The sequence below is a fragment of the Urocampus carinirostris genome, chromosome 9 (genome assembly GCF_059441175.1).
Source record: "Urocampus carinirostris isolate Australia breed hairy pipefish chromosome 9, RoL_Ucar_1.0, whole genome shotgun sequence".
Taxonomy (NCBI): Eukaryota; Metazoa; Chordata; class Actinopteri; order Syngnathiformes; family Syngnathidae; genus Urocampus; species Urocampus carinirostris.
Window position 1 is genome coordinate 39,872,512 of NC_142357.1, and position 20,948 is coordinate 39,893,459.

Below are 20,948 nucleotides of genomic sequence, written 5' to 3' on the forward strand. Positions count from 1 at the left end.
GTGTTTTGCCCGAGGCAAGCGCTTTACCTCCTGAGCTACTGCCGCCCTGTAATTGTTATTTTGTAGCGATCGTATACTCTCGGTCGGCAACGATGTCATCTCGAGCCAAGTTAAACCTTTTGGTGGATTTCATTAATGGGGCGAGCCTACTTGGCGGATTTTTGCCTTCGGCGGATGGTTTTGTTCCCCGGTATCCGTGAAAACCCAGCCCTCTCTGTAATGTGGCTTTGCCAAATCTATAACTGTAGCTTTTTCAACAGGGAAATGTCACGGAGAAGTCAGGTCATAGACACGAGTTTTTTTCAAGTGATCCGGTTTTAATGATTGAAAAATGAATTGAAAAACAAAGGTTTTCCGCCCGGAAGCAAACAAGGGGACTTACGGCTCGGATGAGGATCCAGAGCATGACTGCTTCATAAAATAGGCAATCACACGCAGACCATTTGATTCCAAGCTCAGACGATATCAACACGATACAAGACGATGGCGCCGATTTTGAAACGGGAGATTTTCCAAAAGGCAAAGCGTGGACTTTTGAGGAGAATCGTCCCGGGCGGTAGAGAGAAGAATGAAGGACATTTGCGCAATTCCTTTGTGTCGTTGCGAAATTCATGCAGACTGGTAAAATCTCGCTTATTGGAACGGGATGTCACACTTAAAGACTTGAGGGAAAAGTGGGCTTTAAAGGGACACTGTGTATTCTTTAGTGCCTCCTAAAAATCATTCGTTCACCAAAACAACATTGATATGAATAATAAGCAAAAGTACAACTATCATATACATGTGCATTTTGGAAATACTCAGAACTGGAATAAATGTCATTTGTTCGACATAAGACGAAACTCACCGAGAGCGAGCTGTCGTCACTGTCAGCCAAAAACCTGTCTTGTTTTCTTTTATCTCTCTTTTTCCCTCTTCTGTGCTCTCATTTTTCTTTGAATTTTCCCCATTACATTTTGTTCCGTTTTCTCATTTTCTCTCTTTTCTTCATTCATTTTTTTTCAACTGTCTTTGATTTGTTTTTTTCTTTCCTTCTTTTCTTCTTCTTTTTCTTTTTTCCCTCTATGCTTCTGCCTGCACTCTTTTCGCTTTCTTTTCTTATTTGCTTCTTTGTTTATTTTTTCTTTATTATTTCCTTCTTTTTCTTCCTTTCTCTTTCTTTGTCGTGTTTTTTCCCATATTTTTTCCCTTTTGTCTTTTTTTTCTTCTTTTCATTTCTTTTTCTTTCTCCATGAAAGACCGGGCCAAAAATGCGTTTGTATTCTTCCTTGAGTTCTTTTAGCACCCGTTTCTGATCGCACGACACATTACGGCGACATCGAGTGTTAAAATATTATACGCTGCCCCTTTAAGAGAGTGAAACGATATGTGACGGTCCACCGGGCGGCGCCACGATCTTCTGAGACGACCTCCGAGGGACGTCGTCGTCGATCTGATTTCCTGTTGGGAACAAAAATCGCAATTAAGCGGAACAAGAAGGGAACGGGCTCAAATAGGACAAAATGGTTTTACCGGCCAAGGTGAATCCCGATTGATGGAGGTTCCGGGGGCCGGTCTGGATTTTAGGAGCGGGCCCTTCTTTGGCGGATAACGGTAATTTGTCCGGGACGTAGTGGACCGGCCCGTCGTACCTCCCGCGAGTCACGCCTGCATTTTCACATCCCTGTTGTCACCAATAAAACGGTCTTTTTTTATCAAAAACAAATACTGAAAACTAAAATACAGTTGGAGTTTGATTTACAAGGGAGTGAGTGCCAGGGTAAAAACGCAGCCGCTGTTATGCCGAGATTTGCATCCCCTCGCTACTCCAACCACTTTTACCTCTTTTTATCTGGCTTTTATATCACTTTTCGGGAATGTCATGGCGAACGTAAAACCAAAACCGTTCCGTCTTGTATTTGTTGTGAATGTAATTGAACGGTAATGCACACCGTAAAGAAATCACTTTTGAGAAGTGAAATGAAATGAAATGATCTGCATTTATATAGCGCTTTTCAAGTCAATGACTTCCCAAAGCGCTTTACAATGTGCTCCACATTTCCCAATAGCGGCCTTGCAGCCATGTAAGGCGCTAACCTGCTTATTGGGGGTATTAGGGGTTCAGTGTCTTACCCAAGGACACTTCGACATGTAACACGGACAAGCCGGGATTCGAACTGGGATCCCTTGATCCCAAGACGAGCGCTCTACCTCCTGAGCTACTGCCTATGCACTCTACCGTAAAGCTTATTATGCTGAAATAAGCTTTACGGTAGAGTGCATAACAGTTTCAATACGAGCGATTAGAGTCGAAAAAGGCAAAATAAACATGTTACCTGCTCAAAAGTGATTTGTATACGGTGTGCATTACCGTTGGATTACATTCACAAAAAATACAAAGACGGAATGGTTTAAGTCGTATTACATTCCCAACAAATGCGAGACGAAGTGGTTTTGGTTCTATGTTAGCCATCACATTCCCGAAAAGTGATATAAAAGTGAGATCAAACCAGGTCAAAGTGGTGATAGTAGCTAGGGGATGCAAATCTCGGCAGGGATGCATTTCTCGGCATAACACCGCTCGGCAGCGCTACAGAGCCCGCGACCCTGTAGTCAAGTCTGATTTCCGCTCGCTTGCTTACAAAAAAAAAATGGCGTTGCGTTATTACGATTGGACACCTGCAAAGGAGATTCAAGTCAAGTAAAGTCATGTTTGTCTATTTAATGACAAAAAGTCTCAAAGGGCTGCACAGACTATTAAGACACCATTCCCTGATGTCAAACCTATAAGGGGGAAAGGAAAAACTCAAAAAACTCTGCGTGAGGAAAATGAGACCTTGAAAAGAGGCCAGAGATGTGGTCATCCCCCTGCCACCCACAAGGGCACCAACAAAGGACACACAGGCATCATCGAAGCACCTGCCCGGAGTGTCTACAAATTCCGGTCACTTTGTAAGTCACTTTGCATAGCGCTATTTTCCGCTGCTTTTGGCCTTGCCACAGTTTTTGTCGGAGCTGCGCTTCTTTCGCTCTCCTAGAAGGCAGCGTAGGGGTTGGTATGCCTGCCAAAGTTGCGGACGGCTTTCCGGCTTGCCCTCGTCCCCCCTTCCGGTTGGCCAGCGGGGCCTTTCGTCCCGTTTTCGCAGCTTGTCACGGACGCTTTGTTTTGTACCGGCTGGCTCCCCGTTAGCTTCGGGGCTGGCCTAGCCGGTCGTCGCTCCCGACCGATTGCCGCTCCCGGCTGCCTTTTCTTTACGACGAGGCTAGGGTGGCCTTTTTTTGCTCGGTCTCTGTGGGGGGCCGTGGCTTGGTGTACTTGTTTCTCAGGGGCGGTCGGCGGCTTCATTCGTGTACTATTCCTCGTGTCCCGTCCCGGGATCTCCAACAAGTGCTCGACGATCTGTGTCTACCACCTTTTGTACCGCTTGCTGAGGCAGACTGTCGGTGGGTTTCCTGCCTGCTCAAGGTTCTTTCTGGCTCCAAATGTTATAGGCCGCTGCGGCTCGTGTATTACGCTTCTCCGGGCGAGGCTGGAAGCAGGTCGGAGCTCTTGTGCCCTGTATGTGCGTTGCGGGGTTAATTCCGAGCAAAAGCGGGTTTTCCTTTTTACAGTCAACTGTGCTGCCACCTCTTGGGCGTCACCCAGACCGCTGCCAGGTTCTACAGCGTTGATGTGGTCTCCCCCACACCGCTTGCCGTCTTCTTTGGTCCAGCTGAGGCTTCTCAGTGAGGTTTGTTTCTGAGGTTCCCGGTGACTATACTGGCATCAGTCGTTCAATGCTTTAAGTACTGCCCTCGGCAGTCGGTAGAGGACGAAATAGAACGAAAGTTACGGATGTAACTGCGCTTCTATGAGTCTCGTACCACCGCCGGGGCATCCTGTCACTCCGAATCCTCGTGTTCTCGTGAGAAGATTCTGAAAGTGACTTAATTGCGAGTGCGACCGGAATTTGTAGATATTCCTTACGATCGCGAGTGATACAAATGAGTGTCATTTTAGTAGGCATTCCCGGAATCCCCTAAAGTTAAAAGTGCTGATTTATTGACCTGGCTCCGCATTCGTATCCTGCGGTACGCAGTGTCAGGGAAGGCTTTCCTGGGCACGAAACGTCCGGAACCTTCCTCGACGTCCACTCTTTCGTCTTCGTAAACGACTCGGCCGTTGCAAATCACCACGGAAGCGACGCCTCGAAGAGCCAAACCTTCCAGCGCGTTCACTTCCACTGTCTAAAAAGGACAAAAAATGGCCGCTTTAGCTTAGTTCGGAGTGAAAGCGGATCTCACGTTCGCATTGTGTTTTTGGACTGAATTACCAAATGGTGAGTTTTCCTAGAGACGCTCTTGATTTGCGTCGGGTCCCAAACAACAATGTCGGCATCGGAACCGACGGCGATCCGGCCTGTTCCCGCACAGAACGGAGAAGATTTTAATACAGTGACCACCGGAATACAAAAGTGACATTAAACTACCGTCATTTCTGGACTATAAGCCGCACCTGACTGTACTCAACTGTTCTGCCAAACGTGCTAAATATGCCCAGTGCGCATGCGCACCAGCAACGCTAAGACTTACCATTTGGGTTTTTATCGAATCTTATTTGACTCTTTTAGTGCTTCAAAATATTGTTTGCTGACTTACCTTTTAAGCTCAGCGTGTTTTCTGTCTAGCTTCTGGTAGATGATTCAAATATGTCAGTGAGTATGTTGTCACTATCGCATGAGTTTTCAGTTATATGAGTTTCATGATTCAATCAGCACATCATGACTTTGATATTCACATTATCAATGGAGTTGCTATAAATGCTATAAATCCGCATATTGAATGAAAACTTTATTTCGAACATTAAAATAAAAACAGGACAAATTCAATGAGTCAACAACAAAATAATGTTACATAATATGTTGGAAAAGGGGTCGTCAAAAGCAGATGCTTATTTTCCCTACCCCTTTATCTTCCCTATTAAATACATTTTACAAATCCTTCTTTCCTCTTGTGTCTAATATAATAAAATCTCATGGATATACTTATTACATTGGTCAGATATCAATAATTACAATAATCACATATTCTATACACTAATCTTGATAATAACCATCCTTCAACGTCATAATGCGCCTAGTTACCAAATGTTACTGCGGCACCAATGATAATAACAACAACAAAAATAAACATAATATTTATAAAAACAGTTATGATATAACAATAGCAACAATAACAACAAGTTAACCATAGTTTTAAACACAGTATTTCCAATCTCACTCATATCCCATTTTCTTCATCTCTGTATTCCGCCAGGAATGTTTTTTTGTATTCAGATTTGAAGACGTGAATCGTTGGACATTGTTTGATCTGGTCTTGTCAATTATTCCAAAGTTGGACTCCACACACAGGCACACACATATTTTTCCTGGTGGTTTTCACCTTTGGGATTTTGATTTTGAATTATGATGACACAAAACTTTGGTCCTCGATTTCCCTCGCCCGGACGCGGGTTACCGGGGCCCCCTTCTGGAGCCAGGCCTGGAGGTGGGGTCCGCTGGCGAGCGCCTGGTGACCGGACCCTTACCCACGGGGGCCGGCCGGGCACAGCCCGAAGGGACGACGTGGTACCCTCTTCCCATGGGCTCACCACCTGTAGGAGGTGCCATAGGGGTCGGGTGCGCAGAGAGCTGGGTAGCAGCCAAGGGAGGGGTCCTTGGCGCGACGATCCCCGGCTACAGAAACTGGCTTTTGGGACATGGAACGTTACCTCTCTGGCAGGGAAGGAGCCCGAGTTGGTGCGTGAGGTTGAGAAATTCCGACTAGATATAGTCGTACTCGCCTCTACGCACGGCTTGGGCTCTGGTACCAGTCCTCTCGAGAGGGGTTGGACTCTCTTCCACTCTGGAGTTGCCCGTGGTGAGAGGCGCAGAGCCGGTGTGGGCATATTAATTGCTCCACGGCTCGGCGCCTGTACGTTGGGGTTCACCCCGTTAGACGAGAGGGTAGCTTCCCTCCGCCTTCAGGTGGGGGGACGGGTCCTGACTGTTGTTTGTGCTATTGCACCAAATAGCGGTTCGGAGTACCCACCCTTCTTGGAGTCCTTAGAGGGTGTGCTTGAGAGCGCGCCCCCTGGGGACTCCCTCGTACTGCTGGGAGACTTCAACGCTCACGTGGGCAATGACAGTGAGACCTGGAGGGGCGTGATTGGGAAGAACGGCCCCCCTGACCTGAACCCGAGTGGTGTTTCGTTATTGGACTTCTGTGCTCCTCATGGTTTTGTATATAATGAACACCATGTTCAGACATAAGGGTGTCCATATGTGCACTTGGCACCAGGACACCCTAGGCCGTAGTTCGATGACTACCGGTCCGTCGTGGTGAGGAGGGAGCTGAGCCGAAAGGCAAAGCTCTCGATCTACCGGTCGATCTACGTTCCTACCCTCACCTACGGTCATGAACTTCGGGTCATGACTGAAAGAACACGATCCCGGATACAAGTGGCCAAAATGAGTTTCCTCCGCAGGGTGGCTGGGTTCTTCTCCCTTAGAGATAAGGTGAGAAGCTCAGTCATCGGGAAGGGACTCGGTGTAGAGCCACTGCTCCTCCGCGTTGAGAGGAGCCAGTTGAGGTGGCTCGGGCATCTAATAAGGATGCCTCCTGGAAGCCTCCCTCGGGAGGTGTTCCGGGCATGTCCCGCCGGCAGGAGGCCCCGGGGGCGACCCAGGACACATATGTCTCTCGGCTGGCTTGGGAACGCCTCGGGGTCCCGTCGGATGAGCTGGAGGAGGTGGCTGGGGATAGGGATCTCTGGGCTTCCCTTTTAACGCTGCTGCCCCCGGGACCCGACCTCGGATAAGCGGAAGACAATGGATGGATGGATGGATGGATGGATGGATGGATGGATTTTGAATTTACGACAGCCCCTTAAGTTATAATTTCCCTCTTTCATTTTTCGGATGTTTTTGTTGACCTTAAATAAAAATTGTGAAGTGAAAATTTGTATTAAATCATCCAGTTTTAATCATATGGACTGCATGAATAAAATAGGAGTATCATCCCGATATCCTACCCTGTGTATGGTTCTTATTGGACGTTTTTGAAGGATAAAAATGGGCTGGAGTCAACTTTTGTAATGATTGTCCCAGACTTCTGCACAATATGTTAAGTATGACAGAACGAGAGAACAATATCATCAATACAATGCATTATAGTTTCAAATGAATTTGGCTTCATTCATTATTGAAATACTTTTAGATACCTTCGTTTGTATGTGTCTGATGTGTGTTTTCCGACAATATTTGAATGAAGAATATGCTTTCCGTATCCGTTCGATGTTTCGGGTTTTGTACGAATTGGCTACTTTCCCAGTAATGTCGTGTCTTTGAGTCTATCACACGCGTATCAGAAGAGCTGCAAAACCCAGTGAGATCCATTCTGAACAAAAGGTTTCTTCCCTGGAAAATGTCAGTCAAAGTAAGTTTCATTTTCTATTTTGTCAAATCCAGCCTTTTTTCCAGTAAGAGAGGGGCGAGGCATTTTTCAATGCCTTTTGTGGGCAAACGCTCCCCTGGTCAATCGCTCCAGAGTGCACTTGGTTTTATTTTATATCATAATTTTGTAATAAAAGGCCTTCGCTGAACTGTTCTTTGTCCAAATACTCAATGCAAACCCCAGACGTTGAACATGAGACACGAAATGTCTACGCCGACACATTTTTAGCACGTGTTTGTTGACTACAGTAACCGGGGCGCGTAGGCGTCCTTGCCAACCCTTGTTTTACATCTTCAATGACAACCGGGATGACAATGTCAAAATCAATGAATAATGACAATGACCCCACAAGCGTGTTGAGATCAAAATGTCTTTCTCAAGGGTGCAGGATCATTGGGCAGAGGTGTGTGGCGACGGGACACACCTGTGCCTAGTTCAAACCTCGGTTGAGGCCAAGTGGCGGTCGCAGGTATGTCGGGTCCTAAAACGCACAACTCGTTTTATTCGTTTACAAATCGCGTTACCGTACGTTAAACTTCTTCTATGCCGTTGGTCCTCAACACCACCCGTCTCACTCGCGACACTTTGGCTTTGGGGGGCCACATTGGCTGTATCCCGGCATAGGCCGCATCGTTGACATTTGATGAAAAAAGTAGTACGGATACGAGAGCGAACGGGAAAGACGTGATGTACCTTTGCGAGGGTAGACGTTGAAGAGTTTGGCAGCATTGGTACTCGTCAGGGCCACAAACTGGTTCTCGTCTATCTTGCCGGGACACTACAACAAACGACAAAATTCAACTTCATAGTTGACCAGGAATCAACCAAAATACAACAATAAACAACCAAAAATCGAGGGAAAAAAATGAAAAAAATTCCCTACCAAAAATTGACACACGTGACTGATAAAAAAACTAACAAAAAACAAGAAGAAACAACTAAGAATTTGTGGGGGAAACTATAGTCTAAGTGTGCCTTTTATGCCATATTCTATATTTTACAGCCAGTATATACTTTATGCTCTTATATCGTTGTGCGTTTGTGTTTCTGTAGTGCTCAATAAGTGTGTGGTTTTGCGATTTCACGCGGTGTTCAGAGACAAGCAACTCCAAGGTCAAAAGATGGCTTTTCCTCCCAAATTCCATTCATCTTATCTGGTTTCGGTTTTAGGAGAGTTTGACTTCAATATTCCAAGCTAAGAGCTTGCTTTTCTCCTCACAGAAACGCATTGTTTTTACAAAGTTCACTATCCCTATTGCTCATTTATTATACTTGCACGCTATCCAGCAACGGACCTCACACGCTGCATTTAAATATGTGATTCCGGTCAGAATCCTTTTAAGTGCACGTGGTTTATTCTATCCTCTCATCAGAATCCACGAAACAGTATGAAAAGAAGGCTGGGGTTCCTGCCGAAGCGTTTCGTCTCAATTCAAGGACGCCGTTTTGCCTTGTTTCAATGCGCTTGCCTTTCTGTAATAAACGAGTTTGATTGTAACTCAAAAGTTTTTCATTTCATCGGGACATCATTTTGAACCTGACAGAATGAACCAAAAGTACCCCAAAAGTTTTCAAAAATGACCAAAATACAAACAACAACAAAACTACGAATAAAGAGAAAAAAAAGACCTCAATATAACAATAAGTGACCAAAAATAACAAAAATAAGCAACCAAAATTAACAACCAAAATACATCCCAAAAAACAAAAAGCTTCTAAAAATGAACATGACAAAAACAACCAAAAATTGACCCAAAAAGTAAAAAATCCACTGTACTATAAAAACTACCAAAATACAACAGGAAACAAACAAGAATTGACCAAAAATGCTCCTCCAAAAAAAAGACCAAAATACGAAAGAGAAATGACAAAAAAAACTACCAAAAACGAAAAATCAACTACCATAGCACAACAATAAACAAACCCCGAAAAGACCAAAAATCTGCCACCAAAGCACCTAAATATGACCAGAAAATGAGCAAGTTACAATAAGATAGGACCAACAACGGAGCAAAGAGGAAAATGAGCAAATCTTACCACAATTCTGTCCCAGATCACCGCCATCCTCTCCTCGATCCCAGTGGTTCCCTCAGGAATGAGCGTAAAGTCATCTTTGCCGACGGCTTTCTGAGCTGTGCAGAAGCTAGCTTGCGCGCTGGAAGTCACTTGAAGGTCACCGCTACAAAAATGCTAGCCGTTAGCCGCTTGCTAACCGCACCGGAGAGGAATAACAAACAGCAACCATGCTAGCATAGAGGTCAGGTAGTTGGGAGTGGAAGGATCCGGACTGAGGGGCGGGCTCGTAACCAGGGCAGCGGCCGTCGCCCAATCTTTGGACCAATAGCCAGAGCCGTCCACTGCCAAAGCCGCTGTGATTGGCTCCCCGTAGATCACCGTCCCTACAGAAAAAAAAAATTGTAAACATTTGTCTTGCGGATCATTCTGGGCCACCAAATAGGAGGCGAGGCGACACTTTCTTAATGTCACAATCCTGCACTCGGGTTTGGTTGCCGCTATCTATTCCTCTCCCCTTGTCGCCTTATTTGGGCACTCACTTCCTGGCTCTAATTGCCACCCCAAACCTGGTATCACTTGTCCTGATTACCCTCCAATCACACCTCTCCCTCTTCACTATTTAAACCCTGTTTCCTCAGCTCGGTGCTAGTTCGACACCTCTCTCGTCACGGCTTTGTTTTTCTCAGTGCGCCAAACTCTTGCCGCCTTTCCTCACCACAAGTAGCCTCTGCCGAACCCTTGGCTTGTCGTCTTTGCTGAAGTGAGTTTACTGGCTCACTGCCCCCTTGCCTGCCTCTTGGACCATGACTGCAGCCTCAAGTGATCTTGATACTGTTTCCCCGATGCTTGACTCCGTGTGTACCGAACCCTTGCCGCCTTTCCTCACCACAAGTAGCGTCTGCCGAACCCTTGGCCTGTCGCCTTTGCTAAAGTGATTTTACCGGCTCACCGACCCCTCGCCTGCCTCTTGGACCGTGACTGCAGACTCTAGTGATCTTGACACTGTTTCCCCGATGCCTGACTCCGTGTGTACCGAACCCTTGCCACTTTTCCCGAACGCAAGTAGCGCCTGCCGAACCCTTGGCCCGTCGCCTTTGTTGAAGTGAGTTTACCAAATCATCGACCCCTCGCCTGCCTCTTGGACCACGACCGCTGCCTCTGGCGATTCAGATAGCGCCGACTCCGCGTGTACCGAACCCTATGCGAATATTGACTCCCGCTGCTGCGCTGATCTGTGTCGGTGCGCTGTGCGGGTCCTTGACACAAAATGGAATAAAGCCAAATGAGGAATTTGAAGGCGACCTTTCTTTCTGGCCTCGGCGATGACGTCAGCGGCCGATTTACTCATGACTTTGCAGATGTAAAGAGGAACGTTGGCTCGTTTGGCGATGGCCACCGCTCTGTTAATGGCTTCCGCCTCCACCTGAGAACAAAGGTACAACTCATAGTCTTTCTTTTCTGTGTCTCTACACCAGGGGTGGGCAAACTGCAGCCCACGGCCTAAATGCGACCGGTCGGGCTTTTTCACCCGGCCCGCTAAACCAAAATGGTCGAAATATATCGTGACAATATTTTTAATAATAGATCAAGTACTGTAGTACACATGCTTTCTTGGTCTCTGTTGTTCTTTTGAGTGTCTACGACAAAAATACCACGAAATTACTACAAAACGATCACATGTAGTGCTCAAAAACAGGGACCTATCATTTTGCTTTGATGATGAAAAAAGTACTACAAAAATACAACTACAATAATATTACATAAATACTAAAGAAATACTTCAATGATAATACTAAGGAAATACTAAACCAAACTATTTTACAAATATTTCAAAAATAATTCTACAGAAATATTACAAAAATACTACTTCAGCATTACTGTAATACACAAAAACTACGACAGAAATATTGCAACAGATATACTGAAAACTAAAACTACAGTAATACTGCAAAAATACTACGGATAAACTACAAAAATTTTATTGTAGGAATACAAAAAAATACCATAGAAATCCTACCAAAAAAACTACAATGGAAATACAAATTCAGATATACTACAGTAATAATACAAAAATAGTACAGAAATATTACAAAATTCCTACTGCTAAAGTACTCGAAAAAGACTAAAAAAGAAAACTGAAAAATACGACAAAAAAACTTCTAAATTTCGACTGCAATAATCCAAAAAAACGACTTTAATTCAAAAGTACATATAAAGTTGATTACTTTAAAAAGAGAGCTCATTTATCATTTTGCTTGACTTGTGAGCATTTCCAAACCAATTGGATAAAACTCATTTTTTTCCAAATATATATATATAGAAAATAATATAGCATGTAGATGTCTGCGTGTATATTTATTGATAAATGAAGAAATGTCAGCGGTCTCCGGACCAAACGTTTGAAGCCAATGCTGCCCCCTGGCGACCCACCCCTGCCCTACACAGTCATCGTTAAAGCCTTTGAACTCCTCTGGTGTTCTTTTAACAACGGACAGAGTCAAAAAGGGAAAACGATAAGCTCCCAATGTCATTGACTCCTTTATAGGAGGCTTTTTTCAAGGAGTTGGCGTGAAGGAAGACGGCCTACCTCTTCGGGCTGGGACAAGACGTGTCCTTCGGGTCCGGTGATGCCGAGAGCCAGGATGCTCTTTTGTCTCTGAAAGGTCGCGTGGGGAATCCGGTCCGGTGGCGAATACGTCTTGAGGGGAATTTGGGGTGGAGACGAGGGTTTTTTGCTTACCTGAGCGATGATGTCGCCGTTCTGGGCGTGTACCAGGGCCAGGGCGCCCAAATCCCCCAGGACCCGGAAAGCCTCGTAAAGCTCCAAAGACAAGAGAGCGCAAAACGGCCTTTTCAAACTTTGCCTTTTGTCGGTGAAATCCGAGGTGGGTCGGCTAAACCGCTCCGGGTACTCTTACTTCGGACGAACGACTCGAGTAAAAGTCGAATAACCGCTCGAGTACCGAGTCACCGGAGCGACGTCTTAGCGTCGATCCGGATCAAATCCGATCGTCGAAAAAGATGAAAACGATCCATGTCCGTTCGAGTACTTGAATAAACAAGAAACGTGATCATAATATCAAAGAAATACCTTCAACCCGCTTAAAGCCCCGCTCCTTTTTTTGACGACGAGCGAGCCCGGGGGTCGGCGACCCAAAATGTTGAAAAGTAAAGTCGTTCGTCGAGAGCCGCAAAATAAAAAATCAAACCGCACGTGCTGTACGACCGTTGGATGCAGCGCATCCTGCGGAGAATGGCCGAACTACTATGATACTCGGAGAAATGCGCGTGCTTACAGGGAGTGAGGGGATTTAAGATAATTGATATGACCAGCTCGGTAGCCTAGATGGTAGGGCGCCCGCTCCGAGACTGGGAGATCGCTGGTTCAAGCCTCGGCCGAGTCATACCTAAGATTTACAACATTGGTACTCGTTGCCTCCCTGCTTAGCGCTCAGCATAAAGGGTTGGAATCGGGGGGTTTGCTCACCTAATGACTAAAATGGCTGCGCCCTGTTCGGCTGCGGTTGCATCGGCTCGCTACAGTTTAACTGTACGTGTCAGTTGTATCGACATTTCGTTCTGTGTGCATTGTTACATAGAATGACAATAAAAGCAAATTCTATTCTATTCTATGAGCTTGAATGTAGCTTTATAGAGTAAGAGTCTTTTTCCCAAATCCACTCAAAGTCAAAAATAGAGCGATTTCAAAATACTCCCAGAAGTACCAAGTGTGAGCTGACTCGGGCAAGTACATGTAAGTGGTTCCGACCCACCTCTGATGGAAACGGTTTTGTACCTGTGAATCGGAGCTCTGATATTGCTCTTTGTAGCTCATGAAAAAGAGGAAAGAGTTGACGCCTGCAACAAAAACACACCTGTATGAAGCTCACCTGCGCCCACCTCAAAACAGACGCAAGAGCAAGGCCGGACCCCTATTTGGAGTTGCGGCGGGGCCTTAAAAGTTGGCCGAGGGGACCGTCCTGGGTCTCATACCCTTTTTTCATTTATAAATGACTAAAGGTGTTTTTAATAAGATTAGTTTCATCAAATTGGGTGTAAAACGCTTACTACTACATATATATATATATATATATATATATATATATATATATATATATATATATATATATATATATATATAATAATAATCCTGTTTTAGGTACTCAATTTGATGTTCACTATTTCCTTGGTAGCATTTTTATAGCATTTCTGTGGTATCTCCATAGTAAAATGGTGTCGTATATATTTAACGGGTGTAATAATAACTTTTGTTTGATTGAAATTCCTGCTGAAATATGAGTATCGTTTTTGGTAAGTGTCCTGCAATGATGAGTCCAACAATGCCACCTGCTGGTACGGGGTGGGGCTTGGTTTTGGCTTTGGACATGTGACCGAAAGGCAGGGTTTGTTGGCAGTCTACAGAGAGAGCTGCTAACGGTAAGACACATCCTTTGGTGCTCCACAAAAGAAGTTCATTTTAAACATTCTAACCACAGCTGACAAATCTCTCAACATGTCCTTGTCCTCATTAATAAGTGTCAAGTTGACATCCTCTGTAAGCAATCCAACACATGGCGGTCTTTTCCCACCTTTGTCCTTGACCAGGATTTCCAGATGGTGTCGGAGTTTCGGGTGCCATCGGGTGACGTCCACGTGGCAGGAAAAGTCGCAACAGGCCCCTCGGAGCCCCGCCTCCATCCACTCCTCCAGCGCCGACAGCAAATGGGCCCCCGGCTCGGCCCTCACGTGGTCGACTGTTGAAGAAAAGCCCTTTGAAAGGTCCAGCGGAAGCCGGGCGCGGGGCCCTTTACCCACTGATCATGGTGGTCCCGCCGGCCAGGGCCGCTCGGGTCCCGGCGTAGAAATCGTCGGCGGGGCGGAGTCCTTTCTGACGGGCGTGCAGGTTGGTGTTGGCGTCGATGCCGCCCGGGACCAGAAGGCGCCCCGTAGCGTCTACCGTCCTCGCTCCTGCCGGAACACACAACTTCTCCCCGATTTGTCTATTTGGAGAACATGGAGAGAAGCTGCCGTGTCGGAGAAAGTTTCCCTAGAAGGGACCCGTTAAAATGATGACGCGCACACATTCGGCACTTAAAGGGACAGTGTGTATTATTTAGCGACTCCGAGCAGTTAAATCTCCCTGAATTGTCTGTGGAGAACATCAACAAAAGCCTAGGTGACGGAGGTTTCCATAAATCAGGGGTTGGGAACCTATGGCTCCCGATTCCAATTTGCGCGACGTGTGAAATTGTGTAAGCTATGGAGGTAAGATCCCTCAAATCAAGCTCATCGGTCGGGTTCGGGCCGGTTCAGGCTTTTATGCCTGCGGTCAGTTCAGGCTGGATTTTCTTCTACGATACGATTACACGCAGAGTCGATTATCGCACGTGCAAAGCTGAGACAAGGGGTTTGGTTCAGTATATATATAGGACGCTATTTTAACTACAGTTTACAGTAACACCAACAGAACCCGTTTTGGCCGTGAATAATCCATTTTCTGGGAAGCTCCTGAAACCATTTATGACTACATGTATGGCGCTGTCGCGAATGGCAGCCACTCCAGCAGCTCCTGTGTTATTTTTCGCTATTTTTGTGATTTATTTTTTTGTTGTTGCTTATATCCTCAGTGTTTGTGTCCTGTTTAACAACTACACTTTGGATGAGTTTCTATCCTATGGATATGGGTTTTAAGGCACAAAAATGCCTTTATTCGAGGAATCAACTCCTTTTTTGGGAATTTCCCTGCGGATGAATAAAGCATCTATCCACCTATCTATTTATGATCACTGTTGAGACACTTTATGATGAAATGCCACACAACACTGTTTGAACACCCAAACTGGGCCGAAAACATTTGTTGGCCTGAAGAGGGCGCCACCAGGCTGTACTTGCCCAAGACACACCAAAAGAAATGTGCCCCCACGATCGTGCGCTTAAGGGGACCCGTCTCCCTTTGCAGTATTTTGTGATATTTTTACAAAATAACTTTGCTCGCACCTTGTTTGAAAACGATTCTTTCGGCCAAAAATGAGTCCCCACACTCTTAACTAACTGCGAAGGGTAGAGACATTTTGGGCGGTAGATTTCTATAAATATGGAAGACAGGCTCTGACATTATTCTTATTTCATAGATTTGATCAAATCTTCAAAGACCACACGGTGAAATAAAACGTGCTCGTCTGGAGAGAGGCTTCGGCGCTTTTGTGGAATTTTGTTGAGGTTTGGGAGTCGATCCGTTTGAAATGACCAAATCCATGCAAAGTACTTGATTTTCCCGTCTTGGACGTAAACGTCTGCGTAGAAGGAGTAGTCGTCGTTGACTATCTTCCCTCCTTTGATGATCAGACCGTTGTCCTAAAAACGCAAAGGAGAAGAAAAAAAATAAGCTCCACGAAGATGACGCTATATACAGAGACCCCTGGGTTTTGGCGCTAATTAGGGAACAGAACAACATGCCAAAAGTGAAAAAAAAAACAAGTCACGTCGCACCTTTTTTTGCAGCCTACATTAGAGCGGACTTACTGCTGAGAATCACAGCGAGAGAGAGAGAGAGAGAGAGAGAGAGAGAGAGAGAGAGAGAGAGAGAGAGAGAGAGAGAGAGAGAGAGAGAGAGAGAGAGAGAGCACATGACTTGGGCTGCACGACGAAGGCGCGGGACACAACTCCTTTTTGGGGAGACGCAGAAAGAAAGCCGAGTTGTCCGCTCCCAATACAGTATGAGAGACGCCGGGATATGAATCGGCCCCGGAGATGAGGGTGCTCGGCCTGAGTCTCGGCCGACCTCTCCCAAAAGCGAACGAGGAGCGCCCTCTCGCGCATTTAGAGGGAAAGCGCAACACGCCGCATGATTTTACGAGAGCGGTTCTCTGTCGCTGCTGCGAGAAGCATTCCTCGCTTTTATTTGTAATTCAATGGCCAAAAGGCTTCAAGCTTGGCATCATTCTTCAATGGTGCGGAGAAAGCATCCCGTGTTTCTTTTAAATCGGATCATTTTTCAATAACAATTTTTTTGCCAATCTTTTTTTTCCTGAATGCGAAAGAGCCAACCAGCGACAACAGGAGTCGAGTCATGTTTCTTTGTTTGGCCCTTAATGACAGGAAGTCTCAAAGGGCTGCACAGACTATTGCAAACCATTATCACAGGATACCCTGATCTAAAACCGACACGAGGGCAAGGTAGAACTCGAAATCTCAGCATGAGGAAAATGAAGAAACCTTGAGAAGGGGTCGCACAGGACCTCATCCCCCTTCCAGGATGACTCGGCCAAAACGGCCGTCGCAGTACACAGATATTGTCGACATGAAATATGGGAGTCTGCTTTAAGTCTAGATTTAAACCGTTTCGCTGAGGTTGCAGATCCGATCTCTGAGGGCGGAGCTCGGAGCCTCCGATCGTAAAACGCCAGTCTAACCGACGATCCCGGGAACCGAGAAGAAATACGCGGGGTGGAGAGCGTTCTCCGTTCGGGCCCCCGTGCTGTGGAGCGCATAGTAGCAAGGGCTCTCTGTATTTTCACCTGAAAATATCCGTCTGTCTCTATCGCTGATTGTTGCTGTGCAATTCCACCTCCGATCGAATGAAAAGAGTATTGCATTTGCTCATATCAGAAGTGTTATTTTCGATTGTTCTCGATTGTTCTCAGCTCAGGGATGCTGCTGGAAATGTGAATTTCCCTTCGGGGATGAACAAAGTATCTATCTATCTATCTATCTATCTATCTAAAGCCCTCGCAGACACCCTCAAAACCCATTTCCAAAACGTTTCCAGACCTTTCATTTTCCCCGTTTGGCCGTACCTGGACGTTTCCAGAAGAGTAGACCCCGGAAGCCCCTCCTGCGCCCCGGTTTTCCGAGGCGTAGACCCCGGCGGCCCCTCCCGCGCCCCGGTTTTCCGAATAGATGTCGGCAGACCCTCCCGGGCCGCGTCGTTCCGAACGCCGTAGCGTCCGCGGGCTGAAGGATTCAAAGTCGAGCGTTTTGTTTTCGTAGGCTCCCTCCACGCTGGCGAACATCCCGCCATATTTCATGCGAGGACGCGGAGAGTCGGAACCCAGCCTGGACAACAGCGAGGCCCGATCGTCCTCCGGAGACCTCCGTCTTTCCGACATGGCGACCTCGACCGAATGAAAAGCGAAATGAAAATGAAAACGGGGGCGAACGCTCGCGAGACGGCTGACTTCAAAGGCGAGCCGTCAAAGGAGAGCCGTCAAAGGCGAGCCGAGGGCAGTCGAGTGGAACGAAGCGTCCGAGGCGGCATCTCTACCAGACCAGACATCACTCAACCGTTTGCGAACAATCGACCTACTGACACAGTTCCGGCCGGACACAGATGAAACCCAAAAAACTACCATTGGTTCTGGACTACAAGCCGCTAGTTTTTCGCTACGTTTGATGGCAGGGGTGTCAGGGGTGAGAAAGCAAGCGGAGGGGGCCACATTTGGTCAGCTGGAAATAAGTGAGGGCCGACTGGCATTCTTTCAAGACTCTTTCATAAATTCACTTCTGTCAAAGTGTCGCCGCCTCCTAGCTCGCCTTCGTAGTATTTTCATTTGACTCTAGTGAGAAAGCGCCGCTGTGCCCTTAAAAGTTGCTTCACCTTTTCAAAGCGTTCGTTTACAGTTCAACATGTTTAGTCTGGCAGTGCCTCGTGATATTCTATACTTTGTAAAGAGTCACAGACTCTTGGTAAATTAGACAGACGCAGTTGTTTCAGATTTGGGTGGGGAAAAAATACTCCAATTTCCACTTGTCCTGGAAATGGCGGCCCTCACAGTCAACTTCCCTTTTTTTTTTTAACTTACAGTCAAAATGGGATGGGCTAACATTCTTACAGAAAGCCAAGGGCAAGGTGGCTACTGCCATCAGCAAGTGAAACGATGAGTTTTAATTTTTGATACAAATGGATTTGATACTGCGGTCAACATGACCTGCGAGCCCCACATTATACATTTTATGACAAAGGCCACGACTAGTAAAAAAATGAATCTTGAATGAATTTGGGCGTAATTGCCCCAATCCAACAAATTCCCTTCTTTGGGTTAAATCTTTGAATATGATAAACATTCCCAATATGAAAGTGAAATAAAATATGCTTAAGAATCTCCCCCTCGTATGGAGTTAAACATGTTATGATTTTTTTTTTCGTTTTACTTGATTTATTTTATTGACTTGTTTTCTGACTTTTTTTGTCTGAACTTCCGCAGCACTTTTTGTTCCCTTGAAAATGTTTTGCTTCGTTTCATGATGAAACAGTCAACACTACAAATCTGAAAATTTCCAGGAAATGTTGTTTATCATGATGCAAAGTTCAATGAAAAAGAATTTTTCAAATGCAAGACGACTTCTCGGCGTCCTCTGTTGGTGCAAAGCGGTACTACCACTCTCAGAGTCACGACAGAATGGTGTGCACTTTTATTTGCATTGATTTCACGTACTTAGAGGCTTCTAGATCACGCGATACAACCGATCGACGATCTTTGCTTTTCCGAATCGATGTTATCGATGAGTTGTTGCAGCCATATTATTCTTTTCGGAGGAAAACAGTAAGCTGCTCTTTTCCAACCGGCACGCGTTCAAAATACAAAACACTGCAGCGACGCCTGTGAATATTCAGGACGCCCTTCGGCAGAATCAATGAGTCCGTGTGTTTCCCATCGTTATTCATAGTAGATAATAGTCGCCAAACGTCATAGCATTTGATTTTGTCTTTTCCTTATTTATAAATACTTTGCCTCTTTATCCGGATAAAACTGAAATAAAGGATCAAAACAAGAGAAATATGTCCAGAAAAAGAGCAATAAAAAAATAAGCCCAACAACAGAGCAAAAACGGACCAAACAAACGACAAAAATGCATTTTCTTCTTGAAAATCTTTCCAAATGAAAAAAAGTTGTAACGTCGTCATATCACGGGTATTCCTCATAAAAGCTGTTTATGACGTGACGTCATTGGTTTTTGTAATTGTTTTTTGGTCCTTTTTTAGTCCCCGCTTTTATTCGGGTCAGGACAAATCCTCTCTTAACCCCAAAAAAGAAGGCGCCTACCTCACTTGACGGTCGCGACACGCTTGGGGAAAATAATGGCGGAGGAAAAAAAACAAAAGAAAAAAAAGAAGATCAGTGCATCATGAAGGGCACTTTCTTGCGCTCCGTTGGCCGACTTTTTTTGTCCCACAAACGCACCACCGCACAAATGTTTCAAGCTTGGCCGCGCTTGAGAGGAGTCTTCTCAGCCCTGGCCCTTATTGGCCTTCTGGAAGGCATTACGGGTCCCTTAGAACAAGGACGAACGGGCTCAGGGAACCTCCTTGACAAAAAGAAAAGAAAGAAAAAATACAAAGAGAAAATGAAAAGAAAAAAAGGAAACATTCAAGTGTCAGGACCAGAACGGGGACAGGACCCACTTGCGCTACGTTTCACTCAGTTTTATTAAAGAAAGGAAAGGGTTGCGCCCACGATCCGGCGATGGTCGGACGCGGGAAGCGGGTCGTTCCGAACGCGGAAGCGGGACTTCCGTGGCGAGCGACGGCGGTGTCGGGAACAGAAAAACGGGTCAGTCGCCGGGACGGGAGAGCAAAAACATAGGGATCGGGATTGGAAACGAGTCGAAAGCTAAGAGAGGAGAGTCGACGTGGTCAGGATCAAAAAAACGTGTCAAAGCTAGGAAACAGACGGGAGCAAAAGCAGGTGGGAGTCAGGGTCGAAAAAGCTCGCCTCGAGTACACTGAGGTTCGCAGACGGACTGACGACAGGTGACAGAAAGGAGTGGGTTCGAATAGGGACAGGGAGCCGATCAGAGTCCGAGGCAGTTGGCGCCAAAGGAGCGGGCACGGGTGCTTCTCGTCAGTAATTATGATGTGAAGTCAGAAAGAGAAAAGAAAAAAAGGGAAAACTCAAAATGGCAAAGACGTATAAGACGGACAGGATCCAAATGCGGACACGTGTGTCACATGGACAGTCTTTAATGGGGACAAGGGAAGTCACATAAGGTGCCGCGTAGAGGGAGGGAAAAGAATAATGTGTAACAAAAACACAGTCCATAAATAGGGAAGGTGGGATCAATACAAAGTCCTATTTATGAGTTGAGGAAGCTTTCCAGGCTTTTTTTGGAGAGCGATGCGGACGGCCATGAACGTCAATGATCTTTGACATATAACACAGAGGAGCTGGGAATCGAACCAGTGACCTTGATCCCAAGACGAGTGCTCTACCTCGTGAGCATTTTTTGATTTTATTTTTTTGGGGGGGTCCTTTTGATCCGTCTATTAGCAATAACAGCCCTATTGAGGATAAGTTGTGCAGATATTGGATGGAAGACAGAATCCAAGAAAAGCGTTTTGAACCTGCTGTTACAAATGTTTGATGTGAATGAGTGCTGTGTCAAAACCTTTTGGGGAGGGGGAATCATAGTATATGCATTTGAGACTGACGTCCGGTCAGCCCACTGTCAATAAATGTCCTTGGTTTGGAAGCGTCTTATTT

General features: G+C 45.9%; 1 protein-coding gene across 2 annotated transcripts; it reads right to left on the reverse strand.

Annotated features, from left to right (window-relative positions):
* Nucleotides 1-675: 675 nt before the first annotated feature.
* Nucleotides 676-17,773, reverse strand: LOC148360266 (dihydropyrimidinase-related protein 2-like). Of its 2 annotated transcripts, XM_088343808.1 has the most exons (15): nucleotides 17,265-17,773; nucleotides 15,734-15,822; nucleotides 14,284-14,468; nucleotides 14,058-14,222; nucleotides 13,265-13,326; nucleotides 12,209-12,289; nucleotides 12,056-12,124; nucleotides 10,771-10,891; nucleotides 9,695-9,851; nucleotides 9,490-9,631; nucleotides 8,146-8,230; nucleotides 4,293-4,378; nucleotides 4,027-4,206; nucleotides 1,513-1,663; nucleotides 676-1,440 (listed from the first exon to the last, which is right to left on the reverse strand). In XM_088343808.1, the coding sequence occupies exons 1-15, from the start codon at nucleotides 17,574-17,576 to the stop codon at nucleotides 1,349-1,351; spliced, it is 1,977 nt and encodes a 658-aa protein (XP_088199934.1). In that variant the 5' UTR covers nucleotides 17,577-17,773; the 3' UTR covers nucleotides 676-1,348. The 2 variants fall into 2 exon arrangements, with proteins under 2 accessions (XP_088199934.1, XP_088199933.1); XM_088343807.1 differs by having other exon boundaries at nucleotides 12,056-12,289.
* Between the last annotated feature and the right edge of the window lie 3,175 nt (nucleotides 17,774-20,948).